Here is a 22181-nt window from a genome sequence, read left to right on the forward strand (position 1 = left end):
AGAGAGAGAGAAAGAGAGGGGATGAATAGACGTTTAAAAATTACTTAATACAATATTCCCAAAATACGACTTTAAAGTGTTGAAAGGATAATGACTTTTAGCTATAACCGACTTAGGATCAAGTAACCTGATGACGTCAATCTTATAACGTCATGATTAATGTATTTATCGACTATATACATTTAGTCTTCCCTTTGTGTAAGGTCCATACTCACACTTACACTCACTTCATTTGCGCCCTTCTTATTCTCTTTCTTTACTGATTTAGATTGATGGTCTTTCAGATTGTTTTTTACTAGGTTAATTCATACACCTATCTATGAATCCGACATGTGACCAGATGCACAACGAATACATCATAAAACAACATTACACAGTTTTCGTGGACAACCATTATTTATCATTACCAATCGTTATTCCTTTCCTTCAGCGCCATCTCTCGCCCAGTGTTGATAAGCTTCTCTAATCCATTATTATTAATAGTAATAATACTCAGCGTTTATATAGCGCTTAAAGACCGTCACCACTACTGAGCCAGAAGGGATTAGACCACACAGAGAGCCATCGAGGTCACTGTGACAGGTGGCTATCTCATTAACTCAGCTCTCATTTAACATAAGAAAAAGAGGATCATGGGGGACCAACAGGCACCGATTGGGGAAGTTTTCTTTATAGAGGGAGCAAGTAGCTACAAGTATGGCAGTGTGCCTTTAATACATCGACGATATCTCCAAGCGCTTTACAAATATATTATTACCCCAGTCAACGGATTCAGGCTTGCCCGCACACAGTTATTATAATATCTATTTCTTATTCTAATGCAATATCTTAGCTCCTTGACAGTATACAATTTGTTATGTGTTTCATGCATTAACTCTGACCCTCTACTACATGAGATCTTCTAACATGTTTACAAACTAATACGTCACACGACAAAGCACTTCTCTCAAATAGTGTCATAATGTCTAATCAAATGCAATCTGTCAATCCAAGTCACAGAGTGGTGATTTGTTAGTCTAGGCCCCGTCGATCCCATCGTTTTGTCACATTTCCTTCCTTCTAATGCTATGTGCACCAAGGAAATTCAAACCGGGGCTGTATTTTGAGAACTATGTTATCTTTCATGTTTGAGGAAACGATGTGGATTGTTATAACAACATGATATCGCGTGGGTTAAACAAATATAACTCGTATTACTATAGGGCTCACTCATCCAGCTTTATATTAACCAATGACTTGTTCTTCTAATAATAACACCAACGCACGTACTACAAATCTCAACTTTTTATTAAGGAAATATTCAATAGCCTTGTCCATGAGCTTCCAAACTGTGTGGGCATTACAATGACGAATTACGTAATCTAAGCATGATTCATATGGATGTATTGAAAATGACATTGAGTTGAAAGCAGTGGCGATCGTGTTAACAAAAACAATAGATATTTCAGAATTTGACCAAAGAACTTAAATAAAAACCACACACAATGAAATGTCATTCACAAAGGAAATAGTAATTTTGTGATTTATTCTGATCTATTTCACATCTTTCATGTTCTGATCATGCTGACGTTCACACTTGCTTATAATAATAATAATAATAATAATAACGTTTTATTTACCCAGGGAAGCCACTTCAGTTATGAAACTGCTCTCCCAGTGGGCCCTGCACAATCTTAAGCAAAGTCTCGATTCCTGAATTCTCTGTGATACTTTAAAATATTTCTATAAATGTTTCTATAAATGAAAATTAAATTGAAACGAATGATATCAAACGTCGTTTCTTGAACATGCAATATTGGAAACCGTTGTCATAGCTAAAGACACACCTGTGAAAGAGGATTTCAACATTGGACATACTCTCAAGTTTGACTTGTCTGATGTGATGACGTCATATCAGTCCTATGAGTTACATATGGATGGTGTACGCCAGCTATGATGGTTGCTAGGAAACAGAATTAATAATAAAATCATCGTTTCCTACTAATCACCATAGCTTTGGTACGCCGCTCAAATGATCATCACAGAACATCTTTACAAATCACAATACATTCGTTCATCACATGTAACTACTGACTTAGTAGCTAGGCCTATCATTGATTTTGAGAGTATCGACAACGATTCAATCATTTGATTTAGACTGGTTGTCAACAGGTAGATACTCTGACCACACTTTCAATCTTCTCTTCCTCTAAGAAAGGTATGAAATAACATCAGTCCATAATAACTTATCAAGGGCGGATCTAGGGGGGGGGGGGGGGGGGTGTTTCGGCGGTTTAAACATCCCCCTTGGGCGGCCAAGGGAGAACAAAAGGTGGAAGAAGGGGGGGGGGGGGGAAGAAAAAATAAGAAGAAAAAAAAAAGAAAAAAAAGAAAAACAAGAAAGTAAAACAGTAAAACGGCGCGATTTTGGGAAAATCCTGGATCCGCCACTTGGTCAAACACCCCCCCCCCCCCCTTAGCAAAAAGCTAGATCCGCCCCTGCTTATTAAGAAAATGCTCTATTTAAAAGAAAAACAGTAGGCCTACTGTGGCATTAGTATACAAGTATTGATATATTTGAGATTAACGCCTCTGAGTCTTTGTTAATCAAGCTATTCGTCCACTAACCTAGGCTGATTGCTTCATATTTCAAAAGTATAGGAGATAATTATCTCAACTTCATTCTTCCTACATGTTCTAGTGCACATTTTATTCACACTCGTCTACCTTCACGTGTAATGCTTGTCGCTCATGAACAGCCATTTCTCTTGCGCCGTTCTAAGACACTCAGACATGCATTGTACAAGACATGTCCAGTCACATTCTTACGGGTACGCATACATCATATTGATTCTTGCGTCAACGTGCGTCAACGTGCATCAACGTGCGTCAAGATGCTGCGTTTGTACCTAAAGACTGCGTCTGGACAAGGTCATGTACATTTTTATACCTGAATCTTTTTGACTGGCGCAATGGAAATACCGATTCGCGTGCGACCAACATTAGGTCTACATAATCTACGCGTGTACACAGGGGCGTTTTCACGAAGTGCATCACTGCAATATTTAACTCATAGCAATCTGCAAAATGCGCTGCGTGTTAAGAAAATGCAGTGATGCATGTGTACGCTGCGATGTATTATATGACACGTTTGGAATGTTTCCATTGTCCCTCACGTCAACCTTGGCAATGTATACCAATGTGGAGCACAACCCCTATAGGATGCGCACAACATAACCCCGGCCCAAGTTATGATGTACGCAGCACTATGAAGATTCGATCCACATAGATATACAATAAGAGACGTTGTGTCAGTGGGAATATCCCTTGAAATTATAGTAATATAAGTTGGCAAGGAAAGGCATAACATCAGTTTTGACAATCAAAGTCCACTAGTTAGTTATTACATTATCGTTGAGCACCACATTGTTTTCTTAGAAAGTAAGACATAGACGAAATGACACAGAGAGGATGGGTGAGAGGGGTGAGAGGAGATAAGTAGTGCTTAAAGGGAGTGACCAAAACAAAATATCAGATAAGAGCTTTTAACTTAAAACAATGAATTAAGGAAATTTAAGTGCTTGTACACGCCAAGCAAATTGCATAATGACAATTCCCGAAAATGATACTTTAAGCGTTGATTTGTAGTGTTTACATAAACATTACATATCACATTCTATACACACTTCATAAATATAAGCACATTATGTTATTATCTATCATCTATGCGATACATGATTAAAACTTAGCATCCGTTTCGTATTTGTTGTAAAAACCATGCAATTGAACAGCTAATTTTTTTTTGGGATTAAACTGTTGTCAAGTTTTACAATACATGTATAAGTTCGACCTATCCCTATATTACTTTGTATGACACGTTATGATATCTGACATACAACCCCAGCTAAAACATACAACAATGACTTGATGGCTGTTTTGATCCAGAAGGGCATTAACTCTGTTTTGAAGTAAATGATTTAACGCCCTTCTGGCTCCAAGATGAAGGATAGTCCATTGTTGAACTAGAGTAGTGCAAAGGATGGCAATAGACATCACCGGTTCCTGTTCCTAGCTTCACTCGATTGTCTTTTTGGTTCATTCCTGAAGTTGAACTATTTCATTTCAGGTTATTGAACTCGATTGATAATCAGGTCCATGTAATGACCTCATTAAAACAAAAATTGAATAACAAATCAAGAGCAGTAATGATGGTAAAAACACATGAAACACTGTATGTATTGACCATACTACAGGCAATATTTACCGTACCAATAGTCATTAATTCAAATTCTATCCGTACTTCAACTGTCTGTTCTTGATTCAAATAAAATTAGTTGGTATGACATGCGTACACCAAACTGCAGTATTCAGACTGTTGTTGTTTCTGTAACTGAGATTCTCCATTCTACCATTGAGATTTAGCAGCAAGATGTTGAACTTGGAGAAGCACCAGTCTATTTCGCTGCTTCCTGAGTATATAGGTAAGAAAGGACATGAGGATTGACACAGCTTTAGATTATACTATTTCAGTATTATGTTAAAGACTCATATTAGTGGGCTCTCATGGGGAATTCGACACCATTCGGGTGTTTATCCAATAAAAGGTGTTGTTAATCAATAGGCTTAATTAGCCTTCAGTTTTATAGCCAACCTGCCTTATGTAATGCATTACACTACCCACCCGTCCCCCATCATATGGAAAGTAATTGTCCTCCATTTCCCTAACCCGAAGACTATACTTTGTCAATCTATTTTTAAACACGACTGTTAAAGACTGGCGTTGATACTGACAACAGGGGCGGCTTTATTGGGCGCTTAGCCGCAGTCACAGCTTGATTTACTTCCGTCATATTCCCATACAAATCATTATTTGATTTGCTCGTCACAATATTATTTTCGAAATTCCTGAATTGGGATAAATGGTCATCGATTTCATGGCTCGAAGGGGGGGGGGGGGGGGAGGGGGGGGGGGGGAGGAGCGGGGAGTCAATGCTTTCTTCTCTCTTTTGGAACGGTAGATATTTCTTACATTAATTCTCACACTTGTGTAAAAATGGAATGCGTATGGTTTTGTATAATCGTATAAATGAAACCTAAAGCTTGATTGGAAAGATATACAGGTTACTCTTGTACACGAATATTGAGTGACTAAAAGTGGGTAGTCTACATAAAACATATTGATATGGAAGACGAAGGATACCATGTTTACCTATTCAGCAACTTCACCGAATGGAAGAGCTATCTTCTTGATCAATCCGTCTGCACTGTGAGCTGCTTTCACCCTAACATAACAAGGAAAAAAGTCGAAATTGGTTAATTTAAACCGTCGATCATGATTTTAAATAAAGCTACTAAATTGAATTTCAGAGCCATGAGTTTCCGGGGAATCCCCCGATCATCTTTCCGTCACGTCCCCTAACCTTTACGAGCCCATTTAAGTTCTCATAATGAAGTGCATGCAGTTCATTATTACATGTAACTGACATTTTAACTCTGATGTTTTAAAAGTGATTAGGAAATCTTAGCCACCCTTACGCTCTGCACATATCATGAGAACAACTTGTTTTTGTTGTAGCTCATTATAACAGAAACAAAGTTTCTACCGCAGCTATTCGCAGATTTAAATTATTTGGAGTCTCCATAAACATTTAATCAAATTGTGCTCGACTTTGTGAGGAATGAGGAATGATTATAAGACTCAGATTATCTTTAATAAACACGATGACAAGAATCATGTTGCATGAATAAGGAGGATTGCTATAACTTACTTGGCAGCTTGTAGAGCATTAATACGTGTGTTCAGCTCCTTGATCTGTATCGAAAATGAACACAATAAAAGATAAGAGCCGTGGAAATAGGTAGAGAGGAGTGGTTATTATATTGTAATCACAACAATCCTCGATTCACTTGTATTTTATTTTGTATAATAATAATAATGATAATGCATACGATTTGTATAAGGGGTCAACTCCGCTTGACTATCAAATGCTCAAGGCATAATAATTTAACTTGACACAAAATCTTTTACAGGAACAATGCTGCGGATAAATATTTACATCATATTTCTGTCTTTTTTCCGTCTGTTGGAGATCGAAAAGATTGCCGAAAGCCTTGACGATCTTAGCGTAGAGGTCACGTGCGGCCTCTTTCATCGCTTCCTCGGAGCCTAATGAATCGAGATCTAGGGCCGGGGCACGCTTGGCGAGGGTTTCCTCTTTCTCCTTGGCTAACTCTTCGACTGTCATCCTGGCGAACCTGATACGCTCATCCTAGACGAGAAATAAAAACAAATAGTGTTAGGGTTAGATTAAAGGTATAGACCAGTTTGGAAACGCCCCCTCTCAAAGATGAAATGGAAGCTCTTAATAACAATTATCATATCGATCCGGCCTCGATGTGATCGCGAATGCACTTCAACGTTGAACATTTGGGCATATATTTCTGCTTTTTTGTGAATTTAGGTTGGAATATTGCCATATAAACCTCTAAAGGCAATATTTAAACAATATTGAATGGATATTTGCACCCAAAACCCTTGAAACGCAATTTTACCACTACCGTTCTATATATTTAAGTGAAAAGTGTAGCAACACATTTTGTTCAAGTTAGAGTTCTATAACAACTAAAGTATTCATACCCCTTGTAAATATTATGTTTTTGTTTCGTAAATCAAGAATTAAAATTGCACTTACTGAATCAGGGCCTTCGTTGAATACTTTTACATTGTAGATGTGAGCTTTATATTATGTCACATTATCAAGAAACAAAACAATTTTAACTCATTCTCGACTATCCAAACGTTTGCTTGAGGTTTCGCTTCACTTTCATATAGTCGGTGGCAATACAAATTTATTAATATCCCATACACTGTTCTTAAAATAAACACCGTTTTCGATGACACCTAAACCTGCTCAAAGTAAATATAGTGTAAAATCAGTTGTATGTACATCATTGTACATTGTACACATGATAGTCTATCATACAAGGTAGATAATAAATATATTATTACCGGGATTCTGAAGAGAAACCTTCTTCAATTGAAATGCATTGGTAAACTAATCAAAATAATATATCATTCCTTGAAACGTGAATTATCTGTGCATGTCGTGTGAAGTGTTTTTATTGTAATAGTAATGTTATAGGCCCATATTGGTCGTGCTTTATATAATACATTCTGTACATTCATCGAAACCCATTGTTGTTAATATTAAATGAGAGCGATATTGATGTTTTTTTAAAAATTATAAATAGATTTGACTTTGAAGTCGACAGTATTTTTTAAAGTCAAGTTGATTGTGTTTCATTGCTAAAAGGGCGTTGTCAACGGTGGATTCATGATGCATGTATACTTGGGGATAAATGTGTCTAAAGAATATGCAATATCGAAATGAGGGGAAATCCTTTCAACTTATATGATATATTATTATATTATATATCTCTAAATTTGAACGAATTAAATTAGCTACCAAAAGAGAATTCCATTTTCTATCTGAGGGAGACATGAATACGTGTCTCCCAGAGCCATCTACACACAGAGTTTGGCCAACTTGGATTCACAGGGTCACATCGTGCCTTATATTCTTTTTGTTTTGCCCAACAAAGCAGTAGTCGCCACATTCTGTCCAGCTCTTTGGTAAGGCATTAATCCTCATTACCAGGTTCCTCGGAGAGGACCCAAAGCCATCGGCCGTCTGGTTGCTTATTTACAATCATTTATGCTTTCTTAGCAGTCAGGTAAAACAAAAAAAAAAACCAACCAAGCTCGAACCTGGTTGGCCAAACTCTGTGTATATATGGCTGTGGTGTCTCCTCCCGGTTAGGAATACGAGTTATTTGTATTCTCACCTGGACAGTATTCTTGTAGGCGAGGGGGTTCCTCATAGCACGTTGTCTTTCTTCTCTTTCTATTTTCTTCTGCTCTCTCATTCTGATCAGTCTTTCATTCTCCTCTTGTCGCCGTTTCTTTCGATCCTCTTCGTTCTTCTTGATCCTGTCTAGCCACATAGCTTGTTCATTCTTCCTCTCCAACTGGTAAGAAATTATGTTTGGTTAAAGTAATATGATAAGAATGTGTATATTGTTCCTTTATACACCCTATAAAGTTGAGCCCCTACTTCATTATAAATATTATAAACACAATTGCTAAAATGAAGTATACTAGATATGCTCGTTTGTACTTTTCCCTTTGATATAGATTTTTAAAATATTTGTTATAGAATCTGTCAACACTTAAAGAGAAGATTCATTGATTTATAAAAATAACTTTAATGTCATTAACGCTTAGATATAGCCCCGACATAGCACCTGAAAAGCTTTCCGGTCGCTGCTGAGATATGACGTCAAATTTTGAACATGATGTGCACAAGCAGACGATGTCTCATGACATCTCACACAATTTCAGTGCCTGTTTTGTCATCTTTTCTTAGTTCAGTTATTTCTCTTACTTCAATACCCTCAGGCGAAATGTTTGATCTATTGCCTCACTCTAAACCCCGTGCGTGGTATTATTTGGATGAAAAATGCAAGAAAAAGAAAGAAGAAAAAGGAATCTGTCGCTTGTAAACAAAATAAGACGCCATTGTAATTTCACCTGCATACACCGCGGCATGTTCGGCGTTTTTTTTAAAAATGTTCATTAACCCTATCCTGTGTATTTAGTTTTTCAGAATGGGGGTCATATCCCTTTTTAAATGGTGTAAAATCCCATCACATTTATGTACACTAAACTTTGAGAAATAAAAGCATTGCAATTATGTTCATTCTTTATGGGATGTCGTCTGCTTGGGCAGGGATGGTTCATATTGTGACGGCATTAAAACATCGTTATTTTCCGGCGAATCTCTCGCATATCCCAGATGCTATGGAGGTTGTTTTATTTGTATATTTATAAATCATCCGGTATGTAGTTGACCTAGAACTTGCACGATGGCCATCTGTTAGCTTACCATTTTCTAGTAATACACTATTTGCCATATTTGTGATTTTCTATGAATCCGCACTTTAAATGTCTGGAATGGTATGTAGAGCCGTTTTATTGCTTTGTGACAATTTACATTCAACAAAAATGTAATTAAATTGCAATAATATAGTTGGGAGAATTAAGGAATCGATTAGATCAGTATTTTCCCGAATTTGTATGATTAAAAATGGTTTGTTTTCACTCAAATTGTCAGATCATCTTTAATTGTACATCTAGCATTGACGTCACTACCTTAGCACCACTATCTCTCATCTGAACAATGTTACCAAATCCTTTTAACACACGGAATGACAGATTCTCATTTTGTCACTAATTTGTTGCACTTTCTCACGGAAACTTAATTGAAAAGGATTCGAGATACCCGCTTCGACTTTTTGAGTATTGTCAGATAAAATTTGTCGCACGAATATTTGCAAAATTTTATAAATTCCAGCGACATGAAAGCAAAGCCATGCGACTCACGCGAGGAAATTGAGAACCCCTGCGAACGTTTCGAGATATTTTGGAAATTCTATCTTTCGCAGCCCAGTGATATAGGAGCTTAAAAAGATGGCGCCACAAGTGATCCAAATTATTTGTCTGAAAACATTCATAACCCGATATCTATGACGTCATAAAGCCACAAGTAAAAATCGCATCATCTACCAAACTGAAATCTCAACGTCAAGAGCTTCAACAAATACGAGCAAGAACAATTACCTCGACAGCAGAATGCTAAATGCGACTAAAATGTAGAGTAATTGTTGATTGGTTTATGATGGACTGCCATGGTCTAAGCAGAATGAGAGGTGTTTACTTACACGGTGCTTCTTTAGAGCAGCGATCTCCTCGTCGTACTTCTCGATGACTAACCTCACCATCTTCAGAGCCTGGATGATCTCCTGCTTGAATTCTTGTCTCTTCTATCACATGACAACACAAACAATCAAACATAGACACTCACGTGACAATCACGTGCATGGGTGTCGATCCGTAACTGATACCTATTCATCAGGGGGGGATGATCTATTCATTCACCCCCCCCCCCCCTGATGAATAGGTATTACGTAAGGATCGACACCCATGATCACGTGACATTCACGTGACATTCACGTGACCACATTATTAACAAATGTTATCTGTATACTCGATATACCGCACCGTGACATTCAGTCATAGACGGCACATTCTGTGATACACAGGTGGAAGTGTATTTCTCAAGAGGAGTTTTCAAGAGGAGTATTCATGAAGCACCTCCATCGGTTTGGCAGTGATTATCTTAAATGGACAAAAGATGGACATTTCCATGTTAAAAAGATCTGTGGATAATTGGGGTGACCGGTACCTATTAAAGCTGACTACGAACCGGGGCCCGTTTCATAAAACTTTTTTCAATAACAAAGGCTAAATTTCTATGACAAATTTGCTCTAAGCCAATCAGATGCCATGATTTCAGTAGCTTATAACAGTAGCTTGTAACTTGTTATTGATATCAAGTTATATGAAACAGGGCCCTGGTCTATTGGGACAATCCAAATTTTAAAACTGCAAAAAGTTGACGCGTGACAAAATGCAAATTACAGGTTTAGACAGGGGATAAAATTATTCATAATTAGATGATTAAAACTGCAATAGAAATGTAAGCATAGTTAGGGGCAGACCGGTGGGACTTTTAGATAAATTTCAGCGTACTTCAGTTTGATATAATAAAAATAATAAATTACATTTATAAAGCGCTTAATACAAGGTTTCTTATGATTCTTAAACCAAGTCCGCCCCTGACCCAAAAGGATTTGGGTTAAAGATGACATACAACCATGGCAACTGAATAAAAACAAAGAACATGTTACACCGTCACGTGACAAAGGAAGATGAGTTAATGAGCCCATTATTATGCAAATTAACTATATTGAGTTATCAAATCCATTTTGAGAAATTGAAATTCACTCGAGGATTCATGTCATGCATTTGAGCATGATGCAGTGTTTCATGCAGTCACTACACTATTCTACGGTGGAGGAAAGAGAAAGGGGTAGGTGGCGTGAGGTTAGATATGTTTGCGCAATAATAGCATTACAAAACTCTTCTCTACATATGTGGAAATTCTTTCCTTGACACAAGGTAATTTTCTTTTCTTGGAGGCTAGATATTCAGATCTTATCTAACCTTACCTGTGAGTTAAGGAAGGATTTTGTTTTTGTTTTTTGTTTATTAGTATTTGGTATTGTTTTATTCAAATGCAATTTATTTTCTATGAGCATTGTATCCTCAGTGATTTTAAAGGTATTTGTTGAGCATTTTCTAAGTGTGCCATACAGAAATTTTGTGCAACAAGCTCAGATTTATTTAGTGATTTCCAGTTTATGTTCCAGACAATCTGCCAATTGCCTGAAACACAAGAGAACTGAAGGAAAAGGAAAAGAATGACGGGCAAGCTGCTTTTTTTTGAGTGAAAATAAAAACTCAAGATCCGATAAATATGGTGAGAACAGCAAAGTACTTACAAAGATTGTAAGTACTTACAAAAATTGAAACTACTTTGCCTGCCTCGACGTCATACTGTGCCAGTAAGTCCTTGATTTGCTTGAGAGATTCTCTCGCCCCGAGCTTCATCTTTTCTTTCTTCTTCTTCTGTCACGTGACAACATAGAACATGGACAACATCACGTGACACAACGTCACGTGATGGATGTTAACAATTAGAACGTTGTGGCGACAAACATGAACTCCCAGCGCACGATGTATAAATACAGTTAGGACTCGTCAAAAGGGTCGTTATTTTTTATAGTCTACTAGATTACATTAGAAAGAAACATGCTCGACAAAAACTGTTTAACTAATAGCGTGCTGGTTATTAAAAAAATGCCTGTTTGTTATCAAAAAGATAGTACAGAATTAAGAAATCAAAGAAAACATTTTTTGTGTGGATTTATTCGCATATAACATAGGAGGATGAAATTCATTTACTGAGGACAAACAGTCCCAACATTTTTATATATATAGAGAACATATATTTGCATAAATTCGTACGAGCTCAATGTCAGTACATCATTATATTTATCGATTTTGTTGACCAAGTTAGGTTGAGCGTGGAGGCTAAAATTCAGGGGGATAATTTTAGCCCCAATCGGCCAGTGACTGTCTGAAATAGAGCCAGACTTTAATTCCATGTTTTAGTTTTCACTTCTAGCGTGACTGTTGTACCTGATGTTTATTAGTGATTTGATAAAACACACATGGCTACTATGAGGTGGGGATAGGGTACTCAACCTACATCTAACTAGTGAAACAAATCAATGTTACTGGTATTAATGATACGACAGAGTACATTCGTGGACCTGTTGGCTACACATGCACGTAGTATAGTCGACCTAGCCATGGGATGCCCTGTGTATAACGAGAATAATATAATGCTGTTCGTTTTATGAAAAAAGTACTAGTACAAAATATATTGATATCAAATTATTACGAATATTGTACTCACACAAGATGTTAATATTAATTGTTCTATGATATCAATAAATTATATTTCATTTGTATTTCAAATTAGCTTCTGAAATTGTTGTCTATAATTAGTATTTGATTAATAAATCGATCTATTATTTAGAAGGCGCCAAACGTTCTTGAGGAATCATAATTCGTTAGTTTATATGGTTTTCTTGGCCATTAATTTCTTAAATTAAAATTGTGTTATAACAGCATTTGGATTACAAACTAAACAGGCATAGCTCAGTAGCAAGAATAGGCCATTTTTCGTAATGTAACTAATTGTAATGCAAACGTCTGTTGGAAGTGACTCGATACGAATCATTCCGTAAACCTGTTAAGTATACTTGTATTTCAATAGTCAGAATGCATATTACATAATGACGTGTTACTAGGTGGGACAAGTTACAATGTTAGTGTAACCTAGCAACAACCAATGTATGTCATTCGCATTCTTGGCTATGAAAATACAAATATTCGTAAACAGGCGAAAATCGTGTAATAGAAAAATGCAGGCTTTAAACATTAATTTTTCCAAATGTCGCACGTATCTTCACCATTTTACTTCCACGACTTAAATAACATTATTTTATAAAAAGAAATAAAAGTCCAGAACCCTAATAAGTCGCTAACATGTACATGTATAGTACCAAATAACACCAATACGTGATTATTAGTTGAACGTTTGATCTTTGTTTGACCTTGTTTATTTAACAAGAGCTATTACTCTCCCATGTGTATAGACGCCTGGGTTCAAATTATCGCAAGATGACGAGGATGTTTTTTTCTTCATTTCTTTCAAGTAACTACTACAGAGTATTGAAAGCGACCAGAGAAAGGAAAGAAAAGTAAAATACGAACCTTCTCTTCAATTGCTGTCTTTTCATCCTCCGTCAGAGTGCTATTGTCATGGTACAAAATAATATACAATTGATTTTAGTAGGTATATAATAATAATAATAATAATAGTTCGTTCTGATAATTATATAGCGCTTTTTAGGACCGCAGGCCCTCTTAAAGCACACAATGTTTGCACATTCTCCACTCCTAGGGAGCATTCCAGCCAGGCGTCATTTTTACAAGCGCACACTTGCTAATCTAAGCACATTAACTTTCGCGTCATACCAGGTACCCATTTAACACCTGGGTAGAGAGTGGCAAATGTAGATCAATGTCTTGCAAAAAGGACATTAGTGCCGCAGCGGGACTTAAACTGCGGACCTTGCGATTCGCAGTCCGGTCACATATCAACTCGGCCACGACACCTCTACCAATATATACATGTATATTTTTGTCGTCACTTGTATGCTTCTTAATTTTCCATTAATGACCATGCACAGTATGAATCATTCAAGATTAAGGGAAACAAAGTTCACTACGTCATAATTCACAATTAGAGAACAATGGGAGCGGGCACCAAATGAATTATTAACTATGATTATAACAATGCTAAGCCAGTCGAAATAAATGTAATGAAGTCAAAGATATATGGTGAAAAATTGGCAATACAAAATAATGTTTTGAAAGTTGTTAAGTATGAGTAGAAGAACAGACTTACTGCTCTCCTTCCTGATCTTGATCCGCCATGTTTGAAGTCTATCAATTTCCTCAATTCAGTTAAACCTGAGAACAAAGAAGATACAAAATGTACTATTTATATTGAGGCTAAAATGCATATTATGAATAATAGTATATAATGCTCACCCATAACTCACCGTGGGAATGATGGGAATGATGGGAACGTAACAGATTTCAATCATGAAAGATGATTCACTTGCTTGACTCTTCTTGATTTTAATCAGTCAGCGACTAAACACAGCACCTCATTAGCAGATAGAAAGAGGGAGAGAGAGAGATGATGATAACTACTACGTCGACAATGAAAACGAATCTGTATACCTGTTTCAATGACTGGTAGTGTATCAAAAAACACTCGGCACATGCTGAAAGCCGCAAACAAACTGATATACTTTCAATATCTAAATGCTGATATAAACATTACTTTCATACAGGGATGGGCCAACGATTTATCAAAACAAAACAACACAAAATAGCTATCTTTCTCTCTCATCTCAGCTAACATATTTCCGTTTTTCCCTGGGGTATTTCTTTAGATTCCTTGCGATGTAAATAGAACAGACCGCTTCACTGAAATAGAAATAAGATCCCGTTTGGTCTGGGAGTAGAAGACATCAATCATCGACTGTCTGCCTGGCAATCCACATGATCTCCGTACTTCATCTTGACTTCATATCACATATGGCATAGTACAATTCACCCGCAAATAACCTGAGGTTATCTTCTGCTCGATGTGAAGTAGATAACATTAAGTGTTTCGTTCGTATGTGTTCATAAATGTTATGGGAGTGTATAACATATTCATCAAAACCATTCGGGTGTTCCACGCAATCCTTTCCCAGTCTAATCAGTTATTTTATTTCCTCTGAGATTATATAATATTTACAAATTTAATATCCGAATATTCGACTTAACATTAATAAAAAAAAACCTGACAAAAGCAACCATGATGTTTTAAAATTTATTGAATCTAGCTCTTGTATTTTCCTTGATTATCACAGTTTGAACATAAAGGACTGGTGGGTGTATCATGAATAATGATATTAATATTAAGAGTGATTACATCAGCTGAAAATGCCCCCCCTTTTATGAAGTCTATATACTTCATATATATTCCATGATATGCTTACACAATTAGTATGGAATAAACCATTAAACAATAATAGTGAAATTCCCTTTATGTAACATATAATTCTGACTGATTTTATGATTTGAAGAAGAAAAAAAACATCGGTATTCTCAAAGGGTCGTATACATTTAAAGTCTTTCGTATGAATGTTGTTAGTCAAAGACTGAATGAATGATATTTTCAATGATCATTGTCATTACCAAGCAGCTAAACATAAGCAACCCTGATGTACTGTATGACCACAACCAACTCCTACAGTCAATACTAAAGGGACTTTGTGCTATACACACACGCCATTTTGGACGTTTATTTTCGTCACATAATCTCTATTAGATTGTCCTATTACATTCCACTTCTCTCCTACGCCCATCCCGCTTTAGTCATTGTTAGCGTGTGTGAGAAACAAACCTGTATTAGCTACATACAATTCCTAAAGTATCCATTATGTCAACATTTGACACGTTGAAAGATCTTCTGATTATTGATGAACTATTTAAAGAATTAAAAGCTAATACAAAACCAACCTTATTTCCAGGCTCCAATGTAACGGGAATCGTTGTACAATAACATGCAATACATTGTAACAATATTGTTCTCATTCTGCAAACATAGTCATTTTGTTTTATGAAAATGCAGTTCTCCGGATCTGTCTTCCTTGAGTTTCAAAACACAGCAAAATATTATTGAATGAAAATCTTTTAAACCCTAGCGTGCCTAGGTAGAGCCTCTATCATGACGAAGGTTGTTTGATACCTCAAACATGCTTGAAATATCGCCGTTACTTCACATGAGTTATGAATACATGCTTGCATGTTCATTTCACCGACTGTTCGTGCATATTTGATTTACTCATGGAAATGGCGCAAATAAAGGAATTAATATTGATCGTTTGACTTATTGTATTGCTCTGAGACAATAAAATTCCACGATTTCTGTAGCTTATACTCATAGCAATTGTAGCGGTAAATTGGCTCATGAATTTATAGCTTATTCATGCAAGTACAGTGGTTTTGTTAGATTTGGCTAATAAGACAAAAGACTAATCGTATTACAATTTCTTACATTTTGCACATTGATCTACTGTTGCTGCCTAAGGCATTTACTAAGACATCACACATATTATAACCAAACCTTCTAGTCCCCCCCCCCCGCAGACCCTGCCCAATATGATCCATGTCTACACCCCTGTGATATGAACGACTGATTGCATTGATAAGACACCACACAGGGGTCCTTTACCTGGGGGTGACGTACTGCGCAGCACCCTATGCGCATCACCTAATTAGGGAGTGCCGCACAGCGACACACTACGTGTGCAACACTGCTGGATGGGAGTGCATTGCAATGCGTTCGCATCTACCCTAGACAAGCTACTATGGAGGCACAGCAGGACCATTGATTATAGACTACCATGTGCATACGCCATTCGTCTTACATTTCACTATGTCTGGTTAGTCAAATGTTTTTAAAGCACCGTTTATCGGAATCTTGTTATATTAATTTTTCACAAGGTTGATACAACGCTATATTTCAATTCATACAGGCTTATAAATAAAACCCTTTCTACGGACATTGTTTATCTATTGGTGTCATAATACCATCTCAATCAATGAGTAAGCTCTGAAATTTCGTTTCTTTTTGTCTTTTTGTCTTGGGTGCGTGTGTGTGTATTGGGGGGGGGGGGGGGGGGGTGTGTGTACGTCATCTTCCCCCTTCCGTTGATACACCTCTTATATAAACAAGAAGTCAATATATCTTCGCACTACAGACGAAGTGTGTCGTACAATTCAAGGTTTTATTACCAATGGCGTAGCTACGGGGGCACGAGGGCACTTGCCCCCATTCGACCCTTAAAAAGGTAAGTAAAAACGGCTAGAGGGGTACAAAACGTAATAAATGAAATGATACGACACTCTACAACCCTCACTCGATGACATTGTTTTCTGACATTTCACCCACCTATTACGATTGGTGCACATGCCAGCCTCCCCCCCCCCCTCCGGAGTGGGGGAGGGACCGCATATGTGGTGTCCCCCGTAAAGGGTACTTTTTGTCAAGCCCGTCATTGACTTTCATACCGGAGATAGGGGTGCGTTCAAAAAGAGGGAACATGCATATGCGTACCATAAATAATACTGAGTATGGGGGGGGGGGGGGGCGTACTCATGACACCACTACCCTTCCTTCCCCACCCTCGTCTCCTATAGCTAGTCCCCCTACACCAGTTGTTATCAGGCGTATAATTAAATGAGAATTGAGGTGTTATTCGGTTACACATACATTCATCATAGGGCTGCCAAACATCCTGGACTACCCGGGCGTTCACATTATCTTCTCGGTACAAAATTTTCTCGGTGTACATCGGTTTTTGTAATGTAAACGTGTCCTAATGGAACGTGTGCCGAACACAAAGTATACTAGCTAGTGAGCACACGTTTGAGCTATGTTCTCGACCTACGTCTCCGGAACATAGTTATAACGTGTGCCGAGAACATTTCCTTTGCAAGCATGATGTTAACGTGTGGCGAGAACATTGTGTGTCGAGAACATTACATTTTAAGGCCGAGAACATTTTATGCCGAGCCGATCCTACAATCTGACAGCGCTGTATGGCTGTTCGATAATTAAGTGCGCGTGCGCGTTTGCGTGTGTGTGTATGCGAGTGCTTGAATGAAATAATAGAAATGGACTAACTGTCAGTTTTCTAGTTTGATGTTCATATTTCAATAAACGATAATTCCTGTGATTCGTTAAAATTTATGTATAAAGAAGAAAACATTCTTTGGTAAAAGATATTGGCCTAAACAACAAAACAATCTCAATTTATTTCCTTTTTTAAATTAAACAATATAGTAAAAAAATAAATAGAAAATTGGAAATGGAAATGTATTTAGGCCTATACTTCCACACCATACTAAGATAATCAATAGCTTCAGTCGGTGTTTTGATGAATTACTTTGTTTCAAAACATTTATCGATTTAATCTTATTTGCGAAAAGTCTTATAAATTAGTCTTCATGTCTTCAAATCCATTATGGTGGATTTGATTTTGAAATTTCGTTTCAACTGTGTACACAGATATATACAACAAGTCTTCATTTGATTTCTGCCCGACATTGTCTGTTTCAACGTTGCCAGTTCTTTGTACGAATTTTTTCGACAGTGCTTATCGTGATTTATTGGACGTATTGGTATGTGCATTTTTGTCATTAAACAACAAAGTCCACTTCAATCTGATGAAACATATAATGATAATTAGTGATAAGTTTATTAAAACCATTAACTACTTTCATTGTTTTTTAAAACTTTTTTGGGGAAAGAAAATCATAGCTGAGGGATAAGGGAGACATATGGCGGTAGACGCACATAACATATCACACATCTTGGAAAATAGGGAAGCATATTACTTTCTATAAAATGAGCCATTGTTTTGTGGTTAATTTTGCAAGATTATTGTTATCTCAGGTTCAAAAATCAATTAAAAACTGAAATAGCTTCTACTAGAACAAAAGTTTATATCAGCCAAGAATGATTAAAGAAAGTGTGTTTATCAAACAGGCCTTTGTTTGGAAAGAAGACATTTCTAAAAACAAATTCTCAAGTATCAATCAACATACGTCTAAATCAAAGCAAATAAAAATCAATACAAATTGTTACCTTATTTTTGTATATAATAAGACTCGAAAACATATATTGTGATAATTTCTTAATTGCATTCTAAAATTAATTGCAATACTAATTTGATCACTCATGCCTTCTTTTCAAATTACTCTCCTTTTCTCATACATAAACATGTCATATTATACCAAACTGAATATTAGTGAACGGAGTCGGAGACGAAAATTGAACTTCTAGAATAATTAAAACACAAGGAACCCTTCGAAAATCGAAGGCAACGTTATGTATTAACAAGAAGAGTAAACAATTACCTGCCTACACCGTGTAATTGACGATTTCCATGAATCCCTTAATAATAAGGAATTCGTTGGGTCATGCTTTCTTGACATATCCAAATGCTTTGACTGCGTTGATCATGATTTACTCTTATTCAAACTAGAGAAATATGGCATATATGATAAAGAGATGAAATGGTTTTCAAATTATATTACTGGAAGAAAACAACTAGTTTGTTCCAAGGGTAAGAACTCAGCTATAAAGGAATTATTAGTTGGGGTTCCACAGGGTAGTGTACTTGCCCCTGTCCTCTTCTTATTATTTATCAATGATATATCTGAAGGTCTTAATAATGCAGTATGCTCTATCTATGCTGACGATGTAGTTATTTATGTTACTGGTGATAATATTCATGATGTTACTCTTAATTTACAAAATAGAATGAATGTTTTAAATAGTTGGTATAAAACTAAAGGAACCGTCTTAAGATAAATATAAGTAAAACCAAAACAATGTTAATTACGACTAAGTCATCAGAATGTCTAAATATTTACATTGACCATGAACTCATTGAACAAGTCCATTCTATTAGGTACTTAGGTATTATTATTCATGAAAACCTGAAATGGAATGATTATTTAAGACAGTTATGTAAGTCAGTTGCATACAAGATTTATTGCCTTGGAAAATTAGGAAAATTCTTAAACATGACTTTTGAATACGATATATAAATCTACTATTCAACCTTGTCTTGATTACGGTGTCTTAGTTTGGGGTAACTGTCCTAATAAATTAAAATTACCCCTATTGAGTCTTCAAAAAAGGGCAGCTCGTCATGAAACAATTAATCATGATTATACTAATATTTCTGGTCTTGATCTGATGAAAAATCTGTCTTGGCAAACAATAGAGGATCGACGTGATTATTTTCTATCTACACTAATGTACCAATGTGTCCACGGTCTTGCACCATCCCGTTTATGCAATGAGATTGAAATGTATTTCGACAGACATGGATTGAATACACGTAATGCCAATTCCCTTAATGTTGTGCCGCCTAAACCAAACATTCAACTCTACTGTCAGTCTTTAAAATATTCCGGTGCTAAAGTATGGAATCTATTACCAAATAACTTTCAAAATGCTCAGTCTCTGGATATTTTCAAATTATTGTACAAAAAATCAAAATCGAATCCATTGTAATGACCCCAACCTCTAAGCTGAAACCTTGCATTTGCATATATGACTATATGTTCTTTTAACTTCTACTTGATATTGTTATATGTAGCCACCATACATATTTATAATCATTTTTGTTATAGACCTGAATTGCTATGTTACCATATTTTGTATTACTTTGTATTTATTCTGTATTTTACTTTGTTATACTTGAATTCTGAATACTGAATTCTCATTGTTACTACTTTTTATACTATGCTTTTAATACCAGGTCCAATATGTAAAACAGATTTATTTCTGATCTTGTGTACCTGTATAAATATGTATGAATAAATAAATAAATAAAGTGCTGAAATATAATACGTCATGCAGAAATTCATGCATCAGCCTTACTCGTCCAGCAGAGGCACAGAATATTGCGGCGAACCTATCAACACACGAATTAACAATGTCTCTGACCAACTTCTTACCCAATACCAAACGTTACGAAACCGTGCGTGACGTAAAATCTCCCAAATTCATCGAGCAGGCCGGTACTTACGATCAAGGACGAATAGATTGACAGAGAAGCTGGATAGAAACCGCGGGAAAGCTGGGTAAAAAGCGCGGGAAAAGCTGGAATAGCCGCCTGTGATCTTCTCAGTGTGCTCGCCGCGTTGATCAGGGAGTACATGCACTACTTGAACCGTTAAGTGTTTGGGGGGCAAAGGCATCACCATCACACTAGATAATTAGGATACCTTGCATACCTGGACCTGAATGTGATAGGGGTTGGTTTCACTAGAAGATGGTAGCCATAATATCTATACTAAGCCTGTATGCAATGTGTTCCCTTACTTACTATACCTTGCATACCTGGACCTGAATGTGATAGGGGTCGGTTTCACGAGAAGACGGGAATCATAATATTTATACTAAGCCTTTATGCAATGTGTTCCCTTACATGTTGACTATACACAAGATACATTAAGTATTAACTTAAATAATAATACCGGAACTTTAATGAGTTTCGAGAGAAACTAGTTTATATCATTTTTTTTATTGCATAATCCTACAGTGCATGGGTTGCATGGAAACTTAAAGAAAACTTGCTTATTCATTTCTTATTTGAGCAACATATGATTTTAAAAAAGGTTACAAAATCAGGTGCCATTTCAAAGAGCAATTACATTAAAAATGCGCACCACACACAGACCACGCCTTATGACCATGAAACAGGAGAGGGGTGGACCCAATTCCGAAGAAGATTTTAACCAGCAGATTTATTGTCAAAAAGAAGTTTCAACATTTTATTTTAGGGGCTGATTTACCACAAGTATATCTGCCATAGAAATTCAATTTGGTGAATGGTGGGTGTTGTTATAATACTACATTAGTGTTAATTTGTACTTTGTTCCTTTGCGTGTCAAAAAAAAAGAAAAAAAAAATGAAAGAAAGAGAAAACAAAGTATTTATTTATTTATTTCGGTTTAAAAAGACATATAAATATACATGATTCAAAGGTCCAAGGACCAAAACTGTTCATGTTTACAAATTATACAATACGGTTATAAATAAAGTAAAAATACAATATTGAGCCAAACGAAAGGTATGACAAGTACAATACGAAATAAAGATGACAAAAATAATTCAATTCCATCAATACAATACCAAAATAAACTAAGAGAAAATAGGGTCAGGATCATCAAATTACTAAATAGAAGCTTGGCGAAGAGCGGCAAAAGTTATATAAATAACAAACAGTAACAAACAGTAAAACAAATATAATATGTACAGCTCAAAAAAATCTACCAGGGCCGCAGCTCAACAGCGCCCTCTAAGAATGACTTTATCACAAACAATAAAGAACTGTAACACATACATCATGAGAACGTCACCTTTCTCTTTATGTCGAGCAGAGTGTACATGAGAGCGAGAGCAACGCGAAGATTGAGGACCAAATTACCAGAGGGGGGAGGGGCAGTAGTTAGGGTAAAG

At 36.4% G+C, this 22181-nt stretch overlaps 1 protein-coding gene across 2 annotated transcripts; it reads right to left on the reverse strand.

Moving 5' to 3' along the window:
* Positions 1–2817: 2817 nt before the first annotated feature.
* Positions 2818–20885, reverse strand: LOC577831 (troponin T, cardiac muscle isoforms). Of its 2 annotated transcripts, XM_030989735.1 has the most exons (9): positions 20746–20885; positions 13983–14047; positions 13286–13325; positions 9760–9861; positions 7825–8007; positions 6036–6248; positions 5748–5791; positions 5189–5261; positions 2818–4448 (listed from the first exon to the last, which is right to left on the reverse strand). In XM_030989735.1, exons 2-8 carry the CDS (start codon positions 14009–14011, stop codon positions 5189–5191), a joined length of 684 nt encoding a protein of 227 aa, XP_030845595.1. In that variant the 5' UTR covers positions 14012–14047; positions 20746–20885; the 3' UTR covers positions 2818–4448. The 2 variants fall into 2 exon arrangements, with proteins under 2 accessions (XP_030845595.1, XP_030845594.1); XM_030989734.1 differs by lacking the exons at positions 13286–13325; positions 13983–14047; positions 20746–20885 and adding an exon at positions 11462–11627.
* Positions 20886–22181: the final 1296 nt, after the last annotated feature.

The sequence above is a fragment of the Strongylocentrotus purpuratus genome, unplaced genomic scaffold, assembly GCF_000002235.5.
Source record: "Strongylocentrotus purpuratus isolate Spur 01 unplaced genomic scaffold, Spur_5.0 spur5_scaffold_18, whole genome shotgun sequence".
Lineage (NCBI taxonomy): Eukaryota > Metazoa > Echinodermata > Echinoidea > Camarodonta > Strongylocentrotidae > Strongylocentrotus > Strongylocentrotus purpuratus.